This window comes from Yarrowia lipolytica, chromosome 1F (assembly GCF_001761485.1).
Source record: "Yarrowia lipolytica chromosome 1F, complete sequence".
In the NCBI taxonomy this organism is placed as follows: Eukaryota; Fungi; Ascomycota; class Dipodascomycetes; order Dipodascales; genus Yarrowia; species Yarrowia lipolytica.
Window position 1 is genome coordinate 3,894,077 of NC_090775.1, and position 16,652 is coordinate 3,910,728.

At 49.4% G+C, this 16,652-nt stretch overlaps 10 protein-coding genes across 10 annotated transcripts; 5 read left to right on the plus strand and 5 right to left on the minus strand.

Moving 5' to 3' along the window:
- Positions 1 to 1,403: 1,403 nt before the first annotated feature.
- YALI1_F38954g (uncharacterized protein) lies at positions 1,404 to 3,806 on the plus strand (the record flags this gene model as incomplete). The annotated part of the gene is made up of 1 exon (XM_506087.3): positions 1,404 to 3,806. The coding sequence occupies one exon, from the start codon at positions 1,404 to 1,406 to the stop codon at positions 3,804 to 3,806; it is 2,403 nt and encodes an 800-aa protein (XP_506087.3).
- Positions 3,807 to 4,587: 781 nt separating this feature from the next.
- Positions 4,588 to 5,241, plus strand: YALI1_F38986g (uncharacterized protein; the record flags this gene model as incomplete). The annotated part of the gene is made up of 1 exon (XM_506088.1): positions 4,588 to 5,241. The coding sequence occupies one exon, from the start codon at positions 4,588 to 4,590 to the stop codon at positions 5,239 to 5,241; it is 654 nt and encodes a 217-aa protein (XP_506088.1).
- A 190-nt stretch (positions 5,242 to 5,431) lies between these two features.
- On the minus strand, positions 5,432 to 5,818 carry YALI1_F38998g (uncharacterized protein; the record flags this gene model as incomplete). The annotated part of the gene is made up of 1 exon (XM_506089.3): positions 5,432 to 5,818. The coding sequence occupies one exon, from the start codon at positions 5,816 to 5,818 to the stop codon at positions 5,432 to 5,434; it is 387 nt and encodes a 128-aa protein (XP_506089.1).
- Positions 5,819 to 6,024: 206 nt separating this feature from the next.
- Positions 6,025 to 6,726, plus strand: YALI1_F39001g (mRNA turnover protein MRT4; the record flags this gene model as incomplete). The annotated part of the gene is made up of 1 exon (XM_506090.3): positions 6,025 to 6,726. One exon carries the CDS (start codon positions 6,025 to 6,027, stop codon positions 6,724 to 6,726), a length of 702 nt encoding a protein of 233 aa, XP_506090.1.
- A 130-nt stretch (positions 6,727 to 6,856) lies between these two features.
- YALI1_F39009g (uncharacterized protein) lies at positions 6,857 to 7,366 on the plus strand (the record flags this gene model as incomplete). The annotated part of the gene is made up of 1 exon (XM_506091.2): positions 6,857 to 7,366. One exon carries the CDS (start codon positions 6,857 to 6,859, stop codon positions 7,364 to 7,366), a length of 510 nt encoding a protein of 169 aa, XP_506091.2.
- A 461-nt stretch (positions 7,367 to 7,827) lies between these two features.
- Positions 7,828 to 8,211, minus strand: YALI1_F39022g (uncharacterized protein; the record flags this gene model as incomplete). Its single annotated transcript, XM_506092.3, has 1 exon — positions 7,828 to 8,211. The coding sequence occupies one exon, from the start codon at positions 8,209 to 8,211 to the stop codon at positions 7,828 to 7,830; it is 384 nt and encodes a 127-aa protein (XP_506092.1).
- Positions 8,212 to 8,814: 603 nt separating this feature from the next.
- YALI1_F39041g (uncharacterized protein) lies at positions 8,815 to 10,074 on the minus strand (the record flags this gene model as incomplete). The annotated part of the gene is made up of 1 exon (XM_506093.3): positions 8,815 to 10,074. The coding sequence occupies one exon, from the start codon at positions 10,072 to 10,074 to the stop codon at positions 8,815 to 8,817; it is 1,260 nt and encodes a 419-aa protein (XP_506093.1).
- Positions 10,075 to 10,789: 715 nt separating this feature from the next.
- Positions 10,790 to 11,274, minus strand: YALI1_F39051g (60S ribosomal protein eL33; the record flags this gene model as incomplete). The annotated part of the gene is made up of 2 exons (XM_506094.4): positions 10,790 to 11,094; positions 11,256 to 11,274. 2 exons carry the CDS (start codon positions 11,272 to 11,274, stop codon positions 10,790 to 10,792), a joined length of 324 nt encoding a protein of 107 aa, XP_506094.2.
- Positions 11,275 to 11,791: 517 nt separating this feature from the next.
- Positions 11,792 to 12,954, plus strand: YALI1_F39058g (uncharacterized protein; the record flags this gene model as incomplete). The annotated part of the gene is made up of 2 exons (XM_506095.4): positions 11,792 to 11,844; positions 11,922 to 12,954. The coding sequence occupies 2 exons, from the start codon at positions 11,792 to 11,794 to the stop codon at positions 12,952 to 12,954; spliced, it is 1,086 nt and encodes a 361-aa protein (XP_506095.4).
- Positions 12,955 to 13,189: 235 nt separating this feature from the next.
- Positions 13,190 to 16,603, minus strand: YALI1_F39106g (uncharacterized protein; the record flags this gene model as incomplete). The annotated part of the gene is made up of 1 exon (XM_068283516.1): positions 13,190 to 16,603. The coding sequence occupies one exon, from the start codon at positions 16,601 to 16,603 to the stop codon at positions 13,190 to 13,192; it is 3,414 nt and encodes a 1,137-aa protein (XP_068139617.1).
- Between the last annotated feature and the right edge of the window lie 49 nt (positions 16,604 to 16,652).

The following is a 16,652-nucleotide window of genomic DNA, read 5'->3' on the forward strand; positions in this document are numbered from 1 at the left end:
CTCGCATGTCGGATGCGCCAGGGTTCTTGTCGTAATAGGAGGATACGACGGACCCCCAATCGGGTCACACCTGGTCGTATGAGGTGAGAGCGGCGGTTTGTGGGCATGCTGCATCATTTTGATTGTGTTGTGGGCTTTTTCCCCCGTGAAATAACTTCCACCCCACTTGTCTCAGGCCCCACCATGGAACGCTATATGATCACTGTTTAGGTTGTGTAGCATGGGAGTTAAATTGCCACTTGCAACCACTGATCTGCTAGAAACGGGTAACATGACGCCTCTATACGACACCCAACCCCACCTCAAAGGCCCACCATCCAACCTTCCCCGGCCGCTCTCAGAAATATGTCCATTGACCCACGATGCTTCACATGTATGCGGTGTAGATGTTATGCGCCAGCAACCCAACAGCGACATACGCGAGGAGGGGTACGTACATACATGCCCCATCTTGTGAAATCAACGCCAATAGAGCTTCATACTTGTGATTACTAACGCAATAATACCAATAAAGCAGAACCTCCCAAAGTGCGGCGTTAACACCAAAACGCAGTACGAATTACACTGAGCTCAACTCATCCCACATGCTCTCCTACATGTCATTCCCACAGCTAATTTCTTGTATACATACAGCGCTGACCGTGTAGCAGGAACCTTGAATAGCCATGCGTGTCACCTGTGTGCGACAAAGACCTGCCCCCATGACGCCTATCATACGCCCAACTTTCCCCTAGAGGCCTACAACCGGACCACGTTGTCACCACAACTTTGCACATCCGGCCACCTTCCATGACCCATCGTGATGAAAGCATTGGCTGGGGATGCAGCAAATCGCTGTTAAGGTTGGTTGGTATGCAGAAGCCTGCACCGTTGGGATAGAAGCAAGAGACCCGATAACAGGGCTTAAATGTTTTGCCCCCCTCTTCCTTGGTACCGGTAAGGGTATGAGCCCAAAACAATGAGCTGAACACACGGTGGCGAAATTATGTTTTGAAATGAGGGTTGCCAGAGAGGTGCCGTACGACCAGGTCGCCACCTACTCACGGCCGGATCATTTGACCGGAGATAGAGTTGTACTTGCTCGGAGATAAAGAAGCCTGTGGTTGTACAAGTACAACAGTAGGCAACAGAAACCACACAAGTAGGACTGCCAAAAAACGACACGCGTGTGCATCACCCCGTGAGCGCAAGCCAAAACGTCTCTTTGTGTGGAGAGAGGAGATCTTCTCCAGAGACTCTTACACTACGTACAGAGCAATTTATACTTGGACGCATATATAGTGTTAGAATCTCGCACAGTCCTGATGTATATGCAGAGGCAAGAGCTAATCCGTTCTCAGTTAAAAATTTAACACCTCAGAACCACTCTCGTTCATACACAAAACCAAGTTCACGCTCATGTCATGAAACTACCCATACTAGCCTCGCTTTCAGGACTAGCCGGTCTTTTCACCACAGCCCACGCCTTTGGGGCAGGAAACATTCCCTCAGACTCCTCTATTGAGGGCAAGAACTTTCGACACGGAGATATTGAAGATGTCCTGGCTGGGATTGTCATTTCACACCGCGGAGGCAAGGCCCGCAAATTCGACGGACTCGACATCAAACGTGTCTACTTCGGCAACTGGCTGAGAGACTTCTCGCAGGCTGTAGATGTTGGCACTCTTTCGATGGGGCTAAACGCAGACACGGTCCGTGCGATCATTTGGCTCGTGTCAATGTCCGAGTTTGGATACGGAACTGGCGAGTTCGAGGTCACGGAGGAACGTCTGGGGGTGTACCGAGCCGAGGAACACATGGACAACCCCAAGGGCTACCCAGAGGATGCTCAGCAGTACGACAGAAGACTGCGAGGTCCCGTGGATCCGCGCGAGCTAGAAATTGATCCCAAGACAGGAATGAAAAACTACATTGCCAACGAGGATGGTGATTGGGCGACCTCGTCGGAGTACGTGCGAGAGCAGCTTCTGCGATGCATCAAGCTCGGCCGACGGTATATCAAAGGAGGATACAAGAAACACAGCCTGCAGCACGAGTCGTTACGACTGCTGGGTAGCGCCCTGCACACCCTTGAGGACTTCACGGCACACACAAACTACCTGGAGCTGGTGCTGAGAGATATGGGCTATAAGGATGTGTATGCCCACGTTGGAAACCAGACGCGTATCAAGCTGGCTGGAAAGAAGGTGTTCCCTGTGGTGACTGGAACATTTGGAGGACTGGACTTCCTGCACTCTTTGCTGGGAGGTGCTCACGATTCGCTGTCGGAGAGTGGATTCACAGAGGCTTCTGCCAATTTTGAGAAGAAGAAGAAGTCCGGCTCCAACACTTCGGAGTTTCTCAAGAGCATCCTCCGAAAGCTGCCTATCAAGCTGCCCGACATTCCTGATGCCCATGGGGGATTCAGAGACATGACAGGAGCAGACCTAGCTGACCACCTGGACGAGTTACAGCACAATGTGGAGGAGTATGTGGTGCACCAGCGAGAGCATGATGGGAACGATGAGGACTGCAAGGACTGTGGCGATACCAAGAAGAAGTCTCGCACTGGAGGCAGTGGCGGAAATGCACAGCAAGGACAGCATCCTTTGGTTCTCGTGGACCAACCTCCTTTTAAGAACACCCCTGGGGGAACCAACATTTCGAAGGTGCACAACAACGATCCCAACTACACCTCGTTAGAGTCGTATCTCGACAACCTGGATGTCGACGCAGTGATCCGAGCAGTGTACCCTCTATTGGAGTTCAAGGACTCCGTCATGTCTTCCCTGGAGTCTTTCTTTGGCGACTCCGATTCTTCTACAGCGCTCGGCATGATGGCATCTTCTATTTCCGACGCTCTTTCCTCATTCACTAACTCAATCATCAACCCAATCATTAATCCCATCTTGGAGGCAGTCACTGAGATTCTACATGCATCTGTCACTCTGCTGTCATACCACGATGATCAGATTGACGTATGGATTAACTCAAAGTCCACCGATCCCACTCATTCTCGACTGTCTAAGGACCATTTTGCAGCATACCTAAACGAGCCTGCTGGCCTCGTGGCTGCAGAGGTGGTCAAATACGTCGTTCCCTTTGTGGTAGAAGCCTGGGAGGATCCCTCTATTGATCCTCAGACTGTTGTGGATGAGGCACTCCAAACATTCCATCATCCTGCTCTTGCACACACCAAGCTGCATCGAATCATGCGGGCCGAGGTGGATCGATGGATTCAGACCTTCTCTGACGAGGAGCGAGAGCATATTCTGGAGGGCCTTACCTCTAGAGGCGTTCTTCATGGCCACAATAATGCTGAGCACTTGGATGTGAACAACGTTACTTACGAGGACCCTTTTGATCATACTGGTAGTGAAGAGAAGGCCTCAACCTTCCTTGATTACATTGATTACTTTGGCTTCTTCAACCAGCAGGGTTCCGGCTCTGGCTCTGGCTCTGGCTCAGGCAGCATGAAGCGGGAACACAAGGATAAAGCCGAGGATGTGGCCAACGACATGGATGCTGAGGGAGCAGCTGACTCGGAAAAGCATCATCAAGACCATGCTGACACGGCCCAGAAGAAGGCTAAGGACAATGCAAAGAAAGGCGAAGCCAAGCATAACGAGAAGGCCAAGGCCAAGGCCAAGGCCAAGGCCAAGCCTAAGCCCAAGTCCAAGAAGTCTAAGAGTCAAAAGACGCATTTCCACGACCATGCTCACCATGTCGAGGACCATCCTGACATGGCCAAGCAGCAGGCCGCTGAGCAGGCTGCCTCTGCTCATGACGAGGAGGGTTCAGCTAGACGAAAACCCCAACAACCATAGACTAGATAAGAGTACCTACATAAGCGTTGTGCTTGACATAATTCCCTCTCTCCAGTGTCAATAAAATATTTAATAGACGACGACTCCAGTGTATACACATCCGATACAAACAAGCATACATATATACATATTGCCATGAACATGGGTATCTCGGAAAGAAAGCGTGACCGGGTTTAGCTCTATAGGATTTACTCTTATCAGCTCATAAGACGGTTGTGTCTCTCCACTCATATCAAGCCATGTTAACACACGGCCTCGAAACGCTTATCCTTATCGACGATTAGAGCTCGTCCAAGGGAGGGAAAAATAGCCGTGAGGGGCAAACCGATCTATTCAGGTTGTTGGTAACTGCCGCCTTTTCTGCACCTGTTTCTCATTCTAGTCTCGCACTAAAATCAACACCCGCTACTGGCAGCTCCAAGCGGGGGGCATGGGTCAAGTATTGGTATTAGCTGCGATAGTGTATGATAAGCCAATTACGACCACACTCTAAAGGGTGGGAGAACTGCACGCGACTCTCTCAAAGAGGGGAATTAGAATGGACTCCTCGAAGCCTTATTCCAACCCGTTCAATAATCACCCAAGCACGGGCATGTATGTTTATGTGTTTTCAGTGTTTCGGAACATCCACGGCAGTGCCGAGATAAGACTTGAGGTATGCAGGAGTGGGTCGAGATGGGTCAAATTTTTATGCGTGTCAATTGAACCCTAATATATATATTTTGGTTCCAGAAAAGCGACCCTACTTTCCGTTTCTACCTTCCGTCACTACACACACACAATGTCTTCCTCGCCCATTCCCTCCAACGTCAACGTGCTTCCACAGACCCGGCAGCTTCTTGGTCTCTACTCCATCATCCGGGACAAGAACACCTCTCGGTCGGACTTCATCTTCTACTCCGACCGAATCATCCGTCTGCTTGTCGAGGAGGGTCTCAACCAGCTGCCCGTGACCGATAAGCTCGTTAAGACGCCAACCGGCGCTGAGTTCAAGGGTCTTGCATTTGAGGGAAAGATTTGCGGAGTCTCCATTATGCGAGCTGGCGAGTCCATGGAGCAGGGCCTTCGAGACTGCTGCCGGTCCGTGCGAATCGGTAAGATTCTCATTCAGCGAGACGAGGAGACCGCCCAGCCCTCTCTATTCTACGACAAGCTGCCCGAGGACATCTCTAGCCGATTCGTCTTCCTCCTGGATCCCATGCTTGCCACTGGAGGTTCTGCCATGATGGCCGTCGAGGTTCTCATTGCCCGAGGCGTCCCCCAGGAGCGAATTCTCTTCCTTAACCTCATTGCATCTCCCGAGGGTATTGCTGCTTTCGCTGAGAAGTTCCCCAACGTCCAGATCATCACTGGTGTCATTGACGACGGTCTTGACGAGAACAAGTGGATCCAGCCCGGTCTCGGAGACTTTGGCGACCGATACTACTGCATTTAAATCCGGTCTCCCTGGAAACAACTCACATACCCTTCAGTATATAAAAACATAATCGTATATGATTGCATACTTGTAATAAATGTTAGCTATGGATCGTTTGTGTGTGTGTGTGTGTGTGTGTGTGTGTGTGTGTGGAGATGATGGATGAGGTGCAATCTAAACTGGTTCCGGGGGCTCGATGCTGGATGAATCAACTCATTGTAGAATTGCCTGGTCCTTCATTCATACCCTCCTCATCATTTGCCACTTCTATCTGTCTTTGTTGTGAGGTTGGATCCAGTGCTTGTATGTTTGTCTCTGCTTTTGCTTGAGCTTCCGCGTGAGCTTCTGCCTGTGACTCTGCTCCCTGTAATACCAGATTCTCCTTGTAGATGCGCAATTCCTCCTTTCGAATGTCGGATTGACGGAAAAACTCGATCTGCTCGTCCGTCAGAGTCCGTTCAACTCCATCAGGATAGAAGCCCAGGGAGGGCTCAGTGTCCTCGTCTTGACCTGCCTCATCAAACTTGATTGTGCCCTGAAACTCGCCTAGATGTTTCTTATGGAACTCCAGCAGATCCTGGGTCGAAATAGACATGTTTTTGGGTGGCGAATGGTACAATAATTGAGTGGCCACTTACACAGACTGCATATTGGGTGTTTTGATTTTGGATGTGGTTTCGATAGAGGAGTATCAAAGCTAATTTTTCTGCCCTCATGCAAAGCCAAAAAAATATTTGCAGCTAGTGCAGATATTTTGGCAGGACTTCCCATCCATCTTCTAACCACACAGCATACATCACAATGCCCAAGTCAAAGAGAAACAAGGTCATCGCTCTCACCAAGGTCGAGAAGAAGACCCGGGAGGACAAGGAGGTGATCGTCGACGAGATCCACAACTACCTCGACGAACACAAGTACTGCTTTGTCTTCTCAGTAGAGGGCATGCGAAACACCTTTTTCAAGGATCTCAGAGCGGACTGGAAGGGCAGCAGAATATTCTTTGGCCGAACCAAGATCATGGCCAAGGCTCTCGGCAAGTCTGAGGAGGATGAGTACAAGGCTGGACTCGGCGCACTGTCTGAGTACATGTCTGGAGATGTTGGTCTTCTGCTGACCGACGAGGAGCCCCAGGTCGTCAAGGATTACTTTGAGTCTTTCGTTCGGGAGGACTATGCACGAGCCGGCCAGGTCTCTACCGTTACTTTCACAATCCCCGCCGGCGTTGTCCATACCACCGGAGGTAAGATCCCCGCTGAGGACGATGTTCCCGTTGTGCATTCTATGGAGCCCACTCTCCGATCTCTGGGTATGCCCACTCAGCTCAAGGCCGGAAAGGTGGAGCTGTTCGCCCCCTACGAGGTCTGCAAGACTGGCCAGACTCTGGATTCTCGACAGACCCGTTTGCTCAAGCACTTTGGCGTCACCAGCTCTTTCTTCAAGGTCCACACTGTGGCCTACTACGACTCTGAGAAGGAGGAGGTTAAGCCCTTCATTTCCGCTTAGATGTCTCGGAACATATTAATCAATCATTAGACACGTTTCAATAGAATAACTATGGGAGGAAAATATTGTAGTTTTACGCTGTATTTCCTTGTACAGTAATTTGTGCATATCTAATTTGTAGTCATTTTCCATGTGGGTTAGCTCAAATTTATTCGACACCTTTTATGCAAGGCGCGGTGCTGTCCATTATCAACCTCAAAAACTTTCGACCATGAGCAAGAAATCGTTGGCCGCCGTTGGAACGCCACTGGATGAGCTGAAGGAGAACCAGACCATCGCCAAGGTCGCCCAGGCCAAGGGCAGCAACATATACGAGGTGACTCTGCCTCAAGACTTCTACAAGAGCCACGGGTTCAAGAGCCCAGAGGTCCAGGTTGAGATGCCACCCAAGTTCAGACAGACCGTGTGGGTCAAGCGGGGTGGCTTTGTTGTTGTTGACGTGACTCCCGATGACAAGATTGCCGGTGATATCATCGAGATCGTGGTGGACGATCGCACATGGCGAAAAATGCCCTACTGGCCCGCCGAGTTCAAGAAGGTCGGTGGATGGCAGCAGGATTCCGACGAGGAGGAGGCCGATCCCTTTGCTCTTCCTGACGACGAGTCTGATGAGGAGGAATACGAGGAGGAGCAGAGTTAGGGGGTGAAGGGGTTCTAAGCGGTGTATATATACTGGAGATGATATACAGTTGGACACCTTCTCTCTGTCACACGACCTGACGCAACAGCTAGACCCATGTCAGAGTCGTTCAAAAACTACAGCATGTAGCTAATCTTTAATACATTCATATAATAAAGCACACTTGCAATTGTACTGTAATGCTTTAAAGTACAGGTACCAACAGCGATAAGCGTGAACAGAAATAAAGAGTAAGCCAACTGCTCTATGTTCTGATACACGCTAACAGTACTTCACGCTACACGACATGGGCACGACTACGAGGTCCGTAACTTGGTATACAAAGACAGGCGCAGATACAATAAATGAGCGGCTACGCGTTACACACGGCTGTCCTCCGCCCGACACCCATCAGGCCCTCTTTTCAACAATATATTCATGCAGCACAATAAATACGATACTTCTATACGTGGCATGCGGGGTTACCACAAGCTCCAGCCGTCGGGGCCTCGTTCCAGCTCCTTGATTTCGGAAATGTCTCCATTGGTGAGGTGTCCGTAGATGTGCGCAAACTTTTCGTTTCGCGATCGCACAAAGTCCCACTGTAGTCGACATCCGGGCTTGCAACCCACGGCACCCTCGGTTAATGGGGCGCCGGGAGTGTCGGGAATGTCAATCGCCAGCAGATAAACGCGGTCGTGCTTGTTGAAGTACTTGTTGAGCGTCTCCAGCAGCTGAGCCTTGGTGCTAAGGTGGATGAAGCCGTCCTGGATATCAAGGGGCACGCCAGGCAGCACGGTTTCGGGGTTGACGGTGCCGTTCTGAACAGCCTCGGCCGGCAAGGATTCCAGAATTTTGTAGATCATGGCTGCGGTCGCTTGAGATGGGTGGTTTTTTAAAAAGTCGGTCTTTAGAAAAAGGCAGACTAATAATCTCCTTGGTGATGTGTAGTGAGGTGGGTGGAGTGAATATCCAAATTAGACTTAGACGGATTATAGTGCGTGGTGCACACACCCGCTGGAATGTGCCTGCTGTACCTTTCGGAAAATGAAAATCGCAAAGTTAATCAGCTCGCTTGTGTAACCGAGCTGTAACTGTATGGACTGAAGTGGGGCGGGTGGCACCAGCTGACACGAGACTCTGACACAGCGAACATTTTTAGGACTACCGACTCGAGACCTTATCAGGAGACCCCAAGACTCTATCCTGCCAACAAGTCTGTTTCAGAGTTCTCAAATAGCTTTCTCCTCTTTGCTGGCTTGCTGCACGGAATAAAATAACGCCCATCACGCAGCATACATATATGGTGTCATTTCCTGTGAGAAGTGCGGTACAAGACAGGAACCAGGCATAGCAGCCAATTTTTTTTATTGCAACACTTGCTTCTATTCAATAATGTACTGTTTATATTATTACCTAGGAGTGGCGTCGATTCCCGCCTCTCCTTGATTTACCCCCACCACATGCAATTAATCCAAAATGTAGTTACCCAACTTGTCCATCTTGAGGTTCTCAATGCCTCGCTCAGCAATGGCCTTCTCGAGGGGATCCTCCTCTTCTTCCTCCTCTTCTTCCTCCTCCTCCTCTTCTTCTTCCTCGTCTTCCTCGTCGTCTTCCTCCTCCTCAATGTCGTGCTCCTCCTGATCAGCATCCTCGATCATCTCAGCGTCCTCTGCAAGCTGCTCGTTCTCCTCATCGTCCTCTCGGATCTGGTCGTCGACGTCGTTCTCGTCCACCTCCAGACTCTGGGCCAGAGCGGCCTCCAGGTCCTTGGACTGCTTCTTGGAGAAGCCAGATGCACCCACCAGCTTGTCGATAGCCTCACCCTTTCGCTTCACGTCGCGGTCGAAATCGGGCCAGGTCTTGGACACGTAGCCCAACTTCTTTCGGAAAAAGAGCTTGATACACTCCACGTCTCGCTCAAAGTACCGTTTGGCGTCCACGTGGTCGATGGACACACACTGAGGGAAATCAATGACGACAATCTCGGACTTGGGGTCCTTTCGATCAAAGTTTTCTCTGATCATAATGTTGAACTCGTTGAAGTCGCAATGGATTAGTCCGTGCTGTGCCAGGCGCACAATGAAGTCCATCAGGGTCTGGTAGAGTCGAGCAGGATCATCGTGCTCCTGCAGTTGACGCATGGGGAAACCGTCAATCAGAGACATGACAATCTGATGTCGCGACTGGTCGATGGGAGTGGGCACCTCGAAGCCCTCGTCGTGCAGAGCCTTCATGAAGGCAAACTCCTTCTGAGCTGCCAGACGAGACAGGTACATCCACGATGCACTGGATCTGTTCTTGAGGTAATCTCGGTTGTTCTTGACGGTTCGGAACGAGATTCGACCCAGTCTGTGGATCTTGAGAACTCGAGAAGTTCCCTTGGCGTCACTGACAGCCACAATATCAGACTCCTTACCAATACCAATCTGGGCTCCGACGGAGAAGACTGTATCTCGCTTGATGAAGGCCTTGAGTGCCAGATAATCGTAGCCACCATATGTGAGTCGGTAGCCGTCGTACTTGGCGTTCTTGACCCGGGCAATCAGACCGGCCTTGGCCAGATCGGAAATGCTTCTGTTGGTGGCACTGACGGATTTGAGCTTTGCGATTTGGGTGATGAGCTTGGTGGGCACGACCTCGTGGTTCTTGGAGCCCATTTCTGCAGCCGTCAACACCCGAAAGTCATCGGGTGTGAGGTATCTCATGGCAGCCGTGTTCAATTTCATCTTGTCTGTATGGTGTTGTACTGTTGAGCTCGAGATATTGGCCGCCTCTATAAAAATATTTTGTGCATAAACTTTATCGTCGGGGTAGAGTGGCGGATTCAAGACATTACAAGATGAGTTATAATTGCACTGGGGAAGATCTGATAAGAGATGGCGTAGTTTAGAATAGCGAGGATGACAACTGAGTCTGACGGTGCTCTTTATGGGGCGTATTGGGTGAATGAAAGGTGGCTATATTGGGGATACTCAACATTCATTACTACTAAGTAATGTACTTGGAAAGGGCTCATATACACTTGACTTACATGTAAATCCAAGTAAAGTGTGAAGTATCCCGTATGGTTAATATAACTAGCTGCGATCAGTCTGCCATACTGTTGGAAATAAAAAATATTGGACATCACAACAGGCACACGTACATACTCATTCTGTACAACGTACAAGTAAGACACCCCCAAATCACCAACTAAACACAACGAAACTCCATTGGTGACGTTTTGTGGAACATTCTAGAGTCATGACGTGAATACAGAATCCTGCCTTACGCTACAATACACACACCCCCATTCCTAAGTCACATCATTCACATTCGCCAATAAATTAATTGCTTTATACAAGATGCACGGGAGTCATCATTGACATTTTCTTTTGTTTTTCCATCATGTTTTCCTTTTTTTGCGTTGCCCAATCCTCAATAACTCATACCTATCTTCGCTTAGATGTTAGAAGGGTAGAGCATGATTCGGAGAGAAGAGCCGAAGGTCTTGGCAGGCAGGTTGTGTCGGAATCGGGCTCGGACGGCGCCAGAGTTACCGTGAGTTCGGACGATCTTGCCCCAGATGACTCGGACCTTGGTGCCTCGAATCTCCTTGTCGGCTCGGTAGACGTAAGCCACTCGCTTTCCGAGGTAGAACTTGGCCTCCTCGGGGTTGGAGACACCCTCAATCTTGACGAGAGACACGTTGGGGTTAACAACACGCTTGCTTCGCTGGTAAGACAGGTGCTTTCCCTTAACGTAGACTTGGGTTAGTTTTTGCACATTGAACATGTTTGCGCCGCGTTGTTCAACTAGAGCATCTCCAAAGGCCAATCGCATGTCCCCGGAAACACCAAAAACAACGCAACAACTCGTAGTTCGTCTTTTGGGCGCATTTGCAGCCCATTCCGTCAATAATACTCACGTCTGGTGGAGGAAGTCATTTTGTGTGATGTGGTTGATTACCTTGAAAGGTCTGAACCAAATTTCGGTATGATAAGAGTGTGTGCATGGATTCGTCCCAAATGGGTTTCCCAAACGGGTTAATAGATCATGTGATCAAAATAGGGTTAACCCTAACAGCGTTAGGGAAGAACTGGATGATGATACTGAATATAATTGGTGGGGTTTTTGGTGATTTTTGATTACCACCCTGAATTATTATTTCTTCTGATTTTCCGATCACGTGATAGAACACTGAGTATTCTTCTCCGTCACTTACAAGTAGTCATCCCTAATACTTGTGCGATTTGTTCTATGATGTACTTACTGTACATACTTGTAGTTCGTCCTGCGGCTCAGAAATTAACTCATCCCAGCTTAGTCACCCACCAGCTCTACCAACCACATCACATGACTGATGCTTCCGTTATCGCTAAAAATCGCCTGATTAGATAAAGTTAATTACCCCATAATGAAAGTCGGTTATTGAACGATCTACAACTGCCACGACCCGAACCAATGTTCCAAAACTGTGAACCCGCCATGGCCAAGAAGAATTATGTGGTGATTGGGTGAGTCTAGAGGGAGGGAGACTGGAGAGAGTCTTTTCAATGGTATTCAACACCCCACATTCATCCCTCTAACACAGATCTGGCATTGCAGGACTCACTACTGCTCTGACCCTGTCCAAGAAACCCAATACCAATGTGACCATCGTTGCCAAACATCTGCCTGGCGATCTCTCAATTGATTTCACATCACCCTGGGCTGGAGGAGACTGGGACTCGTTTGCCAAGAAGGACGAGATCACGCTTCAAAACTACGACAAGCCTGCGTACCTGGAGTTTCTGCGGCTCTCACGAGAAGTTCCAGAGGCTGGAATCTGGATCCGACAGGTTACTATTTATTTCCACGACAGAGATATTCCCAAGAAGAAGGACGGATCTCTCGATACCGACGCCGTGACTCCCTGGTATAGCACCTTTGTGGAGGGTTGGAGAACTCTTCGAAAGGAGGAGCTCCCTGAGAGAGTGGTCTGGGGCTACACATTCACATCTGTGGTAATTTCCACTACTCGATACATGTTTTATGTACAGCAGGAATGCGTCAAGCGGGGCGTACAGTTCCGAAGAGCTACTCTTAAGCATGTCTGTGATGCCAAAAAGTACACTGCCTTCCCTGGACCAGTAGACGCCGTGTTCAACTGCTCGGGACTATCTGCCAAGTTTCTGGGAGGTGTGGAGGACTCTAACATGTACCCCATTCTCGGCCAGACTCTGCTGGTTCGAAACAGGACCGAGAGACTGCTCACGTATGTGTCCGTGGATGGCTACGAAGACGAGTGTCTGTACATCATGCCTAGAGCCGAAGGAGGCACAGTTCTGGGCGGATGTATGCGAGTCAACGACTGGTCCACTGAACCTGATAAGGCTCTGGCAGACCGAATTGTTGCCCGAGCAACTAAGGCCTGTCCTGAGCTGCTGGATGACGGTCCTCTGGATGTTGTTTCTCACAATGTTGGTCGACGGCCAGCTCGACAGGGCGGTCCTCGAGTTGAGAAGGAGACCATTGACGGAACTGTCGTCATCCATAATTACGGAGCCGGTCCCGCTGGTTTCCAGAGCAGTATCGGTATGGCCGAGGCAGCTGTTGATCTCTTGAAGGGGTCAAGTAAGTTGTAATTGGCAACTTTTCACACGAGTAACATCACTAATGGATTATGTGGATCTGATATAACCTGGAGCAGTGGACATTAATGATACGGTCTGTGTGTTTACATGTGAACTTGATAGCGGTACTACTCGTACATACTATAAATGTCTTGAATCTTACTAGTAGTTACTGTTGATCAATTTTGAGCAATTGAATAATAAAAACTACTATACGTGCTTCCAATTTGTTAATTAATGCATATATCTACATATCATCGGTCCACTTGCCCTGCTTCTTGTAGTCAGCATAGAGGACTCGGATGAAGGATCGCGATGGACCGTCCATGATGGAGTTGGCTAGATCCAGATCTTCCTTGGTAACCAGCTCAAAGATGGACGACATGGCGGGTCGGAAAGCCACTGTGATCGCGGCATCCAGCTTCTGGGTTACGTTGATGTGAGCGTAGGCAGCCAGGAAGTAGATCATGTGACGAGCTGCCTCCTTTCGAGCAGCCTGAGTGGCTGACGTCAGAGACACCTTGGCAGCCCGGGTCTTGGAAAGGGTATACGCAGGGGGCTCACAGATGAGTTGGACGGCTCGAACGAGAGAATGAACGTCCTCCACAGCCACCTCGGTGCCCTTGACCAGTACACTCAGCAGAGCCTTCAAGCTGTATACGATGAGCGAGTATCGGCCCTCAATACGGGGTCTGTGACTGAGCAGAATCTGGGACAGAACCTGAGTGAATGCGACAAATGTGTCGGGAGTGGCCTGAGACTGCGAAACAACCACAAGTATCAACTCCAGACAGTATTGAGAAACAGCCCAGGGGGCACGTTTCAACGTAGAAGCCAGAGCTCCCAGGAAAACGGCAGACTGCTTTCCAGACTCGACATACTGTGAGATGGCAGACACAATGAGAGAAGTAAAGTCTATCTCGTGATGCTCGTCGTACGATAAAACTCGGATGATGACCTCAAATGCGGGATAGGCCGACTCGCCGTACCGAACGACCATGACAAAGACGTTTCGCAACTCCTCGGGACTCAGAGACTCGAGATGGAAGGAATACCACTTAGACAGCTGTTCATTTCCCTCTCCAACGCAAAGGAATAGAGCAGTGATGGCTAGGTTGGGTTTGGAGATGCCCATTAACAAGCTCGCAGCAGAAGTCAGCAGAGTATCTTCTTCATGCTCTGTCTTGGAGGCGACACGCTTAGAGATGATAGAAGTGAGCTTAGTCTCGACCTCATCTGAATCAGACGAAGAAAAGACCTTGACTAGAGACTTGGTATCGTTCAGAATAGGTTCAAGGTCTGTATCGTTGGACTCGAGAATAATAGTCTTAAGCGACTTTCGAATCGACTTGATGAAGTTAGAGTCCTCGTCCGACACAATTCGAGCATACAGCAGAGCCTGCTGGATCGACTTATTATTCTTGACGTTCTTCTTGAGCTTCTTTTCCAATGTCTCCAGGAACTCCTTGCTGGTATCTTGGTTCTTGGTCTGAACATGAGACTTCAGAATGGTGGAGCAGATAGAAGTAGATAGAGCTGACCCGTGGTCCAGAAGAACACAGAAAGAGTCGACATCCTTCTCAATCTCGTAACCACCTAAAGTAGAAGATGTGACGAGCCTCGAGACAAGTTCCAGGCCCTCAGCGGTAGGGTTCTCTAGAGAAAACTTGTTGACGAGTGCAATTCGAATATCTCGAGGGAACGCAGAATAAGGAACAACAGTGAGAGGCTTGGGGTCCTTGATATTTTCCAAGACAGGAGTCCACACATGGGTCTGCTCGAATAACTGGTCATTTTGAACCAGCTCAGTAACGTATGTGGAGACAGCCATCTCGGCAATCTTGCAGAGTCGTTTAGACTTGGCGAAACGGTTGAGAATAACCAGCCATCGGTCAAACAAGAAGGGAATCATGCCATCCAGCTTCTTCTTGACCATGTACGAAAGATGCTTGTCAAGAGCCTTATCAAACTTCTTAACGTTGTCAAACTCGGCAAGTCGACACAGACATCCAAACTGATATCTGAATAGCTCCTTCTTAGGCTCAACAGCTTCGTTGAAATCAATCTTATGCTTAGTGTTGGGTGCCTTTGTGAAAATGATGTATCGCAGACGCCACAGTGTCTCGCTATCAATCTTCTCATCCTCCAGCTTGATGAGCTTGGAAAGAACCTTCAAAACCTTCTCGTCAAAAGACGCCTCAAGCTTCATAAACAGAAGAGCATTGACAATTGCAACAAGAGCATAAAGCTGGTTGTTTCTGACAGCAATATCTCCCTGCTCCTCCTTCACCTTCCCCGTCCAATGAGTCAGAACATCGTAGTACTGATCAGGGAACATTTTAGCAATGAGATCAGAAACATAGGGCAGGAAACCAGGGTCTCTCCACTTACTAGACTTGGCCATCTCATCCACCCAGATGATGATGAAGTCATACATGTTGCTGTTGAGCTGGTATCCCGTAGCCATACCTCGCATCACCGACTTCGTGTACTCGTTATCAGGACCATCAGAGATATCCTTGGCCAAAGACACCGAAGTAGCTGTAAGTGAAGGATCTTGTCGCACCAAAGCAGCAATCAGACGCCAATCTCGTTCATTGTTCACCTGCCAATCCAATGCAAAGGCCTCTCTCGTAGGCACAGCCTCGTTGAAAAGCCTCACCAAAATGCTCTTTTCCACCTTGTAGCCCATCTCTGTACACTGATCCAGCAGCTCCACAGTGTACTGCTTGGCATTCTGGATTAGACCACTGACCAGAGGCACAACCAGATCCTTCTCACCAGTGGTTCCAGGCATAGTAGCAGCCACCTTTTCTCCCAGTCTGATAATGTGGGCATAGCCTCGAACAGGAGCCTCAGTGGAGAAGCTCAACACCTCAAAAGTAGTGAAGGCATACAGACCAGTGATGGGGAAGTGTTCGGGATCAAACAGGAATTTGGTGACCAGATAATCGATGAAATGTGCCAGGTCCTTGTTTAGATCCTCCCCGTCCAATAGATAGAAAATGTAGGGAAGATACGATCCAACCTCTCGACACTTCTTCTGCATATCCTGACTTCCCTGAGAAGACCGCTCCAAAAAGTTGAGGATCATTTGAGTCCATGAAGACACTCCAGCAATGTGTCCCACAGGCAGCCCGGTCTTCTGAAAGTTTGTAAGGGTCTTGAGGTAGTCTCCTGCGATTTCGACAGCGGCACTCTCTGTAAACTGCACGGCTAACGACCGAGACACCTTGTTGACGGCTGTGGTGATCTCGTCCAGCAGCTGAACGGAGCAGCCCTCAATGTTTTCCTTGATGGCTAGACTGACGATCTCTGTGAACTTGCTGTTTCTGTAGATTCGTTCTCTTGGCATGGCCAGATCCTTGGCCATGTCTTCCCACACAGTGATGAATAGCGTCCAGAATGCCGGGTCTGCTCGAGCCTCCTTGGCAGAGTCGGTCTTCTCGCTTATTTTGTCCATCCACCATTGCAAAACTGCGCACAACCGATGGGGAAAGTAGACGTTGAGGTTTCCGGCTACAATTTCGTTTGCAAACGGCAGAATCTGCACCAGAGGCACGCCCTTGCGTCGCAGATGACGCGATATCGATGCTGTAGTCTGTGTTAGCGGTGGATCTCGAGTCAATTTAGCCGGTGTACTCACTTCCATATCAGCCATGTTGTTGTTATCTGGGTCTGGTGTTGGGTGCACGAAATTTCCTACTCTG